Source organism: Porites lutea, chromosome 5 (assembly GCF_958299795.1).
Source record: "Porites lutea chromosome 5, jaPorLute2.1, whole genome shotgun sequence".
Lineage (NCBI taxonomy): Eukaryota > Metazoa > Cnidaria > Anthozoa > Scleractinia > Poritidae > Porites > Porites lutea.
The window spans coordinates 7,901,529-7,911,014 of NC_133205.1; the positions used below are offsets into that span (position 1 = coordinate 7,901,529).

The 9,486-nt window shown below is 41.7% G+C and overlaps 2 protein-coding genes across 2 annotated transcripts in view; one reads left to right on the forward strand and one right to left on the reverse strand.

Annotated features, from left to right (window-relative positions):
* Positions 1 to 299: 299 nt before the first annotated feature.
* Positions 300 to 9,486, reverse strand: part of LOC140936571 (uncharacterized) — a 41,739-nt gene continuing 32,552 nt past the window's right edge. The window contains exons 14-15 of the mRNA XM_073386076.1: positions 1,442 to 1,493; positions 300 to 894 (exon numbers count right to left, since the gene is read on the reverse strand). Of these exons, the coding sequence (XP_073242177.1) occupies positions 695 to 894; positions 1,442 to 1,493 (252 nt within the window). The 3' untranslated portion in view covers positions 300 to 694. The remainder of the gene's footprint in view (positions 895 to 1,441; positions 1,494 to 9,486) is intronic.
* LOC140937349 (putative amidohydrolase YtcJ) overlaps positions 8,539 to 9,486 on the forward strand; it is a 9,197-nt gene continuing 8,249 nt past the window's right edge. Inside the window, exon 1 of the mRNA XM_073386903.1 lies at positions 8,539 to 9,486. This exon is cut by the window's right edge and continues 125 nt beyond it. Coding sequence (XP_073243004.1) covers positions 8,952 to 9,486 — 535 coding nt within the window. The 5' untranslated portion in view covers positions 8,539 to 8,951.

A 9,486-nucleotide genomic window follows, 5' to 3' on the forward strand; every position in this document is an offset into this window, starting at 1 on the left:
TCAACCTAGTTTGATTCGAAATTTTCTTGTTTCCCTGCCCTAATAACATTATTTAATAGAAGACAAACGAAATTCTGGTTTAACCAGATTTTACCGGATGACAACAGAGACCGCCTATACCCTCCCCCTTCGGTTTTTTTTCTGCTCCTTTTCCGTTGGTCCTGTTGCCTCGGGCAACACCCGCGATTTTTTTGGTACTTCGCAAACCTTCCACGTGCTTCCATACCTCGATGGTTGTACGCTGCGCGTTAACCATTTCTTACGAAAACTGTTTACCTGATGCTCAAAAAGGGCCTTTTTAATCCGGGACCAAGTGAAAAGATGATCTGGAAAGTCAAAAAGCGTCCTGTGAAACCCATCGTGCTACGACTTAAGGCTCTTGAGGAGGGGAGAGCATTCTAGTCGTGAATCTAAACAGAAACGCAACACGATAAGGACTAGCTTTCTGTTGGAAGCAGCTGCCGTATCGCGTTTTTTTAATCAGCCTGCTGTTCGCAATTACATTGCTTCTTCGTTGTGATTGGCTGAACAAAACTCGCGTGAGTTTCTCAGCCAATCAAAAAAAACATCAAAACCAGTCGTGATCTGCTGACCCGAGTTGTCCCGCGCTTGAGGTCGGCTACATGCCTCCAAGTATGATTGGTTCACTTGATTGTGAGCTCGTGCTGTGATTGGCCATTACATTGGCTTTCGTTTACGACACTTCACTTTGTCCATGTTTAGGCGAATTTAAAGACGTGTTATCTGCCGTCGAAGCAGTAGTTTTGTTCATCCCATTGTCCTTAGCCTCAAGCAGCTTTTTCATGAGCGTGTCTCTCTTGGCCACACACTTGCGAGTTATTGATTGAAGTGAGTCGACAAAATGAGTGTGGAACTCTGAAAGGGCCTTCACACCTTCAAAAGAAAAAACAATAGGTAACAAATAATAATTTAAAATTAACTGATAGACCTTTTTAAACTGTATGTTTTGTTTTCACAATTCAGGCCACGCGATGTTCTCCAGGAAATTTGCCTTTTGTCAATTCATAAATTATATTGTTACATCCCTAGACTTTCACGCAACTAAACAGGGACTGCCATTGGTTGATTCTTGGTCACATGACCTTGACTAAAATCAAATGTATCCCGGTCTTGATACATGTAAAATTTCGGATGGAAACCAAGAGTATTATGGTATTATTGAATAATGCTTGCTTGGTGGCTGTTGTGCGGAAGAGGGAATGTAATATGAGCCCATAAAGATCCAGTTGTTTTGGTTTCGTTGACTAATACTTCTATGGAACGGCTCTAAAAACTAAGAAAACCTCGACCTTGAATGTACACACAGCAAACTGAATACGTTTATGCACTCGGTTATCACAGGGACTTTGGAAAAATGACGGCCACCTGGGGTTACTACAAAGTAACATTCCCCAAGCCAGACTCCCACGGGTTAAATTACCTTCATGATCCTCTTGCTTATGTGTCTTCAGGGACTCCACGGCATCAGATAACTAAATTACAAGAAACAATGTCAACACTTTAGAACTTAAAAGGTTTGCTACAGCATACCGGTATCGATGTTGCCAACATCCTTTGAGGCTTTAAACTGAGTATTCAAAGAAGTGTAACAAGAAGATAGTTGAAATTCACGTGACAATTGGGGGGGTGGGGGGGGGGGGGGGGCGACAGGCTAAGGTTTTTTTGGGCGAGTCTCTCTCAAATAGGGTATATATTTTAGGATTTTTTTGTCCAAAGCAGAGTCAGGGTTTCAAGTCCTCAGCGGCTCACCAATACCCAAATATTGGTCAGGTAAGAAACAGAACACAAACAATGGTGATAAACATATTAAACTTACTCATTTGTATAAACTTGACGTCTCGTGTGCTGACTCAACTCATACGGAACGTCAAGTTTATAAGAATGAGTAAGTTGAATATGTTTATCATCGCCCTTTGTGTTCTATTTCTTATCAAGCTACGATGGCCCAAGAACAAAAGTCTTAACGACTCTTATATAGGCCTATAACCTTGCGGCAAGCTCCCACAAGAATTCCCAGGGTTACCTTCCGGGGAATTGAGCCATGAAAGTCAAGTCACATTCAAAACCACTGACAGGAACTCAACAAAATATAGACCTAAAATATCTTTTATGTGAAAAATGAATTAATCACCATGTCACGAGCGTGGGACAAAGAAAAAATAGTCTGAGTTTACGACAGAATTCGAACCAGGAGCCCCTGATTCGGACCTATGACCTCCCAAACACCGGGCGGGCGCTCTATCCACTTGAGCTACGGAGAACTCATGGACAGCGGGGCCATATAGTTACTAGGTTCATATTTGAAAAGCGTCACGCATACAAGGATCAGCAATCAGCAAAATTTACCATCTTTCATTCTTTCATCATCTTTTATTTTTAGAAAACTGGTGAATATGATCCCTTGATCATATAGCCTGCTAGCAAGCTCTCCATTTAAGGCGAGCGAAGCGAGCCAGCCGCCCCACGTACTCGCATCATCAGTTTCGCGTGCTGCTCTCGTGCGACTTCTCGCGACTGCCCCAAATAGAGAGCTTGCTCGTAGGCCACCTTGAACGAAAAACAATTCTCTTCGAAAACATAAGAAAAGATAACAAAAAAAGAGATCTCTTAGTAAACATAAAGAACGTGACCTGCTTCTTGTGAATCAGTCAACAAGCCCCAGGGGATACTTCCTTATTTGGCCTATAAAGGGATGTGCCGCTGGACAAGGTATGATTTTTGACCTCTCAGCTCTGTCATAAACAGGGTATATAATTTCGCTCTGTCCTACACAGGGTATATAATTTCGTGTGAGCCTGTTCTTGAGGGTATTTCCTGCACGATCGATTTGATTTCCTGAATGACTTTTGTATACCAAAGCGATGACTATAACGTGAATTTGCTCTGTTGCAGTTGTCGATAAATTGCTTTGAAACAAGACGGCGTGCATCCTTTGTCCTGAATAGGGTAAACAAATTGAGGGTGTTGTCCTAAACAGGATATGTATTTTTAAAAGTTTCTTTAGACCTAAACAGGGTCAGGGTATCAAACCCTCAGCGACACACCTCTACCCAAATATTGGTCGAGTACCCTCCCCGGGCAACAGACAGTTACTGAAATAACAGAACTTAGACCCTCAAGTTCTTTTCGAGAGCAAATTAGTGAACATCCAAATGAAATCAGTCACAAGGAAATTAAAACTTTAACACAGATAACAAAACAAATACGTTTCAATGATTTGTCATTAACTTTTAAATCTGCCAACGAAATCCGAAGGAGTTACCATTCAAATGAAACCTCTTCGGCAGATGTTTTGCACAGTTTCATTGATTGAAATGCTTACCATTTGATTAACTTTGGCCTCTATCAGGGGTGAAAGGGCGGAGTTAACAAGCTTTACGGCCGCCGACAACCGCCCACGTAAAGCCCAACGGGGCGAATTGGAGGGCGGAGCTAGTCGGCTCGGACCACTGCATCATCAGAAAGGATGGATTTGAGATTCTTCTAAGTTGGTGCACGCAAGAGGTAGCGATTAAACTTTATTCGAGGTCTTTTGATAGTAAGGCATAGACTAATCACTTCATTCCTCCGTGTGTTCTCTAGGCCTCGCTATCAAGTTAGGCTTTGGCATACCGGAAACGTAAAGACTCTGTTCTCTCTGCTCCCCCCCGGGGGGGGGAGGTACTCCTAGGTTTACATTAGAACGCCAACAGAAAAGATTTAGAATTCGCATATTTCTCTACCTTTCTTATTCAGAGGCGAATTGAAACGATAAAGTAGTTCCCTCGAAAACCATACCAAAATGGGCAAAGTCTATACCCGTCATTCAGACCAAACGGCGCAGAAACCATACCGTTTGGGGGCAGCACATACCTTTATGGCTTATATAAGGGAGTACCCCCGGGGTGTCTCCTTAAAACGCGCCGTTCTAAGCCAGGCCTGGTTCTAGGCAAGGCTTAGCCGCTTTTGTAAAACTTTTAAATCAATCAACTTAACTTAACTTAACTTAATCAACTTAATCGCTCTTGCAAAGCGAGGTGAAGAAAGACAACTATTGCGTTCAATTCCGTACGGCCGGAAACCATGTAGGCCGTGTGAGGGCTGATGACAGAAGCCCATGCTGATGAATCAACTATAAACAGCTGTATACAGAGCTTTTTAACCAAATTATCAGGATTTTTAAAAGATTACAATAATTATTTGTCCTTGACAAAGCACAATGCAAAGCACTAGCTACCTGCGGGCCCGTGTTCTTTTGTGAATAATTTGAATTAAGGATGAAAAATAAAGATTATCGTTGTTGTTATTGTTGTTATTGGAGCAACTGACCAACAGAAAAATTCACAGCAGCATTGCGCAAAATAAAAGCAAACTTAATCTTCCCGGAAAGAGAATTAAGCACCGGATACTTAATATGATTTCCGCAAAATATTAAGATAGGTTGAAAACAGTGGAATATCGTGACTCCGTCAATTGATACGTGTAGGCCGTCTAGTGATCCTTATCGCTCTTTCAAATCCCAACATCGATCACCCGCAGGTTCCTCGGTCAGGGTTATTGTGCTGTCATCGTTAGTCTATCATTACTTTGAACTTGACATTTTTCCTGACGAATGGTCGAGATACTCGGACTCTCAAAAGGTGAATTTTTTCTCATTTGGCTCCTCTCATTTATGAACAGCAGAAAACGTTGAATTGTTTTCTTACGCTCAACAAGTCCAAACGCTTTTGTTTTTTATCTTATTTACTCGTGATGTCATATGTATGTTGTATGTTTAGTGTAGGTGTAGGCCCTTACGATGAGCTCTTAAGAGCTCTTGGGGCAAACATGTATTCAAATATGTTTAAATATTTGAATATTCGTACGGGACCCGTAAACCGACGTGTATTTGCTATTCATACGGGATTAAGTCTCTTCTTGAAATTGAAGTGAAATTTCTAAGTCTCCTGAAATTTCTGGTCAGCAAATTTCCATGAAAGTGTAAGGACCTGTAAGTCCTTTAAACCACTGTTCAATTTTAAAGGAAAAAAATTCAGAGGCAACTTTTAAAGGAAAAAAAATCAGTGTGGCTAGATTAAGAATCGATACCGGGGCTTAGAATCTACAGTTCGTAGTCTTAACCACTATACAACGGAGTATACGCGGGTGAAGTGGGTTTGATTTTAAATTATATAGCAACAACCGTAATCTTCAATAGAAGCTAGCCGAGTGCTTACCGTAAATCCTCTATTAAGCCCCCCTCTCAAATAAGGGGGGAGGGGCTTTCTCAGGGGGAGAAAGTTAATAAGCCCCCCTCCCCTCCCCTAATTATTCTTCACCAATAAATGATAGACTGTATTACTTAAATGAGCCCCCCCCCCCCCGTCTCAAATAAGCCCCCTCGTCTCTATTGAGGCCCCCCTTAAATGGGCTTGAAATAAATAAGTCCCCCGGGGGGCTTAATACAGGATTTACGGTAACCCTAATCAGAATATCGTCAGTGCTTAGCCCTAATCACTATTTTCGTTGCTTAACCCCAACCCTAATGCTTAACCTTAATCAGTTTAGTCAGAGTCCCGTATGAATAACAAATACAAGTCGATGTACGGGTCCCGTACGAATAGTTAATAGCCACTAGAAACTTGACATTGAGAAAGACGACTGATACAGAGAGAGGGGGCGTTTATCAGAGAAGGGCGTCTAATGCAATTTTAACAGCGTAGAGGGGGCGTTTATTATATGGATGAGAGGCGTTTATTTGGAAGTGGGCGTTTATTAGGTCATTACGGTATTTACGTTTTTTGGGGGGGAGAGGTCAGGGCAGTTATCCCTTATCCCTATCATTATGATACCTGTTATCCCTAAATCCGCCACGAATTTTAAATCATCCCTAAAATTAATTTTTTAACTTTATTCCTAAAACGGTTTAATGATTGTTTACATCTAATTCCTAAAACCCCCTAAAAGCCGGGACTCGCTGATCGTGGTTGTTTATAGACCTAATAAATCATCTTTTCTTTTCTGAAAAACTGTTACATGACCTCTTCACCGTTCAAGAGATCCCTCCATAAAATAAGGGACGTGACCTGCATGTGAATGAGTAAATTAGCACCCACGAAAAAATTGTCTTAAAAACCAAAATTGTGAATCACCAAATGAAATCAGTCACAAGGAAATTTAAAACTCTAAGGCAGATATAAAACAAAAAAGTTTGTTTTTAACGCTCTTTCTCCTAGTGGCGGCATAGTGATTTGTTATTCTAAAGTCCCGTGAAAACGGACGCAATATTGTTGGCCACCAACGCCCAACATTGTTGGATGATACATTTTGCGTCCTTTTGCACACCGTGTCGCATGTTGTTACGTGTTGTTGGGAGTTGTTGCGCAATTAAGTTTGAAACCGGTCAAAGTATAGCTGCGCCAACAATGTTGGGAGCTGTTGCGTCCGTTTGCACGTAGCACTACCATTTAAATGAAACCTCTATGGCAGAACTTTTGCACAGTAATATATATCTCTTGGGATTTTACGAAAAAAAATATTTCTGAATTTTTGACATTAGCCAGGAGTAAGAGGCTAATCATGGCAAATTTGACAATCCTTGCAGCTGCTTAAAGGCCGGAACTGGTAGACTTAATTAAGACAATTAGCTGAAGTACTTCCTCAGGAAAAGGAGGTAATTGTGATTGGATTTGATCTTCTCTTAAGTAGGTGCGAAAAGTTGATAGTAGTGAGGAAGGAAATAAGTACTCAAGAGCCAATAACTCTCACGCATTTTATCCCCTAACGTGTTCTCTAGTCCTCGCTAACAAGTTGACTTCGTCATACCGAAAGGGCCCTAACTTCTTTAGGGCAAAAGCGCCGTACTTGACAGTAGTTAGTTTTTGTAAAACTTACATACAGCTATTTCGAGAAAGGTTGTCGGAAAAAATGTGCACGCGACAATCCCGACAATCCCGAAAGGTAACAGAGCGACGATCGGGAATACGTCTGCTGTTCGCAGGCTATTCTCGAAATACGGTAGCTGTATGTTTAAAATTAATTTTCTCGCCAAGCGAAGCAGTCAAGAGACCCCTGCCGAGAGGTGAAGAAATATTGTTTGAAAGAAAAAGCTCTTGAACCTGCGAAGTCTTTAAAAAGAACAGAAAAGCTCATGTGAAGTTTACGTGTTGGTGACAGCTGATGAGTCGTTTAACTCCAGCTATAAAGGTCAAATAATATCAAAAGTTATTAACCAATAACAAAAATAATAGAATAATTGTTCGAAGCCCCATCCCAGCATTTGGCACTTTGTTACAGACGGTGCATGGAAGCACGTATACTTACTAGCGCGCAAACTAAGTTGGAGGAACTGACCAGGCAACTGACCGACAGAAACCAGAATTAAACCAAATAGGCAAAAATAGACGAAGTAAAATTTTAAATGAAACATAAAATAAAACTTAAATACTTTAATTGTTAAGAAGTTGACAAGCCGTGAACTTGCCCCACAGCACGACACAAAAGCGAACAAAACCATGGTTTCCGCAACAACAAGAGACACCCGAACTTGCTGACAGCAGCCCGCCCCTCTGAACAATGGACACTTTGTGTATGTTTGAGTACCTTTATATTGTTTTGAACGGGTTATTATTTTTAATAAATGGAAGGGCGGCTCACTAAAGTGGAACAGGAGGTCATTATTACGAATAATAGCTTACCGCTCCAGTGGCCACAATAATGACCTGCTGGTTCTAAAGCAATGGAAAGATACATTAAATCGAATAACGCCCTGGCGCTGCACCCTCGGTCATTATTTTTAAGAAGGCCTCGAAGCTCATTATCCTATATTTCTTATCGCTGCCACTCAAACAAACACTTGAAAGACAGAGTAATCGAAACTGATTCTCACACAGTGAGAAGTGTTCTTCATTCCCTGAAAAGCATTGCATAATCTAGCTCATGTAAGGTTAACGTGTTAGTGACAGCTGATGAGTCATTAAACTCCAAAAGTTATTTTAAAACCAATAACAAAAAATAATAGAATAATTGTTTGAAGCCCCATCTAAGCATTTGGCACTTTGTTACAGACAGTGCATGGTCGCCTGCAGAAGCACGCAAATCAAGTTGGAGCAACTGACCGGGCAACTGACCAACAGAAACCAATTTAATCAAAAAGGAAAAAATAGACGAAATAAAAGTTTAAATCAAATATAAAATAAAAGCGCAAACTTAACGAGCCGTGAACTTGCCTCACAGCACGTCACAAAAGAGAACAAGCCATGGTTTCCGCAACAACAAGAGACACCCGAACTTGCTGACAGCAGCCCGCCCCTCTCAACACTGAACACTTCGAAAACATTTGAGTATTTCACGTATTTTAAAAAGACTTTATTTCCTTATTCTTATCGTTGCCAAAACAAGGTCTCATTAACTACACTTGAAAGACAGAGTAATCAAAACTGATTCTCACACAGTATGTTTTTAATTGCAGCAGCTTTTAATACATTTTTCGCTATTTCAAGGGGGGGCGGGGTGTACTCCCTATAACGGCCTATACGGGGAGGCTCCGCCCGAAAGGGGTACCTTTTTCAGGCTTCAGGTATATGGAAGGGTAGGGATTTTACTCGTTGTAGTATATGAAAGAGTAGAGAAATCTGTCATTTGGGTCTGTGAAAGGGCCCAAAGGGCCGAACAGATAAATTTTATGACTTTATAAAGTCGGGGAAACGTTCTATTTTTGTGATTGATTCCTATTTAAATGACAATGCATTTACAGCAGTTAAAATAATGTAATTATATCCAGCAGAAAATGCCAGGGTCATTAATAAGTGGAGCAGGGTGATTGGCTGTATATATGTGGGCGGATTGGAGGGCGGAGCTGATGCAAGCAGTTTAAAAACTGCGGTCGCAAGTTAGGTGCTGCATAAAACTTGCACAACGCTTGTGTGTACGTCCAGTCTGCAATCAGCTAACGTTCTTTGCTTGAACTCAAAATGACTCTCTACTTCGGCGGTCGTATTCTCACTATGGTTGGAGAGACGGCGCAGTATGTCGAAGCTGTCGTGGAAAAAGACGGTAAAATAGCCTTCACTGGAAGCCTAGCAAACGCCGAAGCTTTATTCCCTGACGCGGCCAAGCTCGACCTCGAAGGCCGAACCATGATGCCAGGACACATTGACCCTCATCTTCATCCTTCCATGGCGGCCCTGATTTTGAGAATGGATTTCATCACCCCGTTCGACTGGACTCTTCCAAGTGGTACGTACAAAGGCGTAAGGACCCAAGAGGAATACCGAAGTCGCCTCAACGATCTGATCAACGCAAAAGCCAAGCCCGACCAGACTCTAGTAACTTGGGGATATCACCAGTATTTTCATGGCGATATGAGCAGGGAGATCATAGACGGAATCAATAACACCGCCAAGAACACACCAGTCGTGGTGTGGCACCGAAGCTTTCATGAAGTGTACCTCAACACCTTCGCCCGGAGCCAGCTGGACGCTGACAAGCAGGAGGAACTGAAGAATA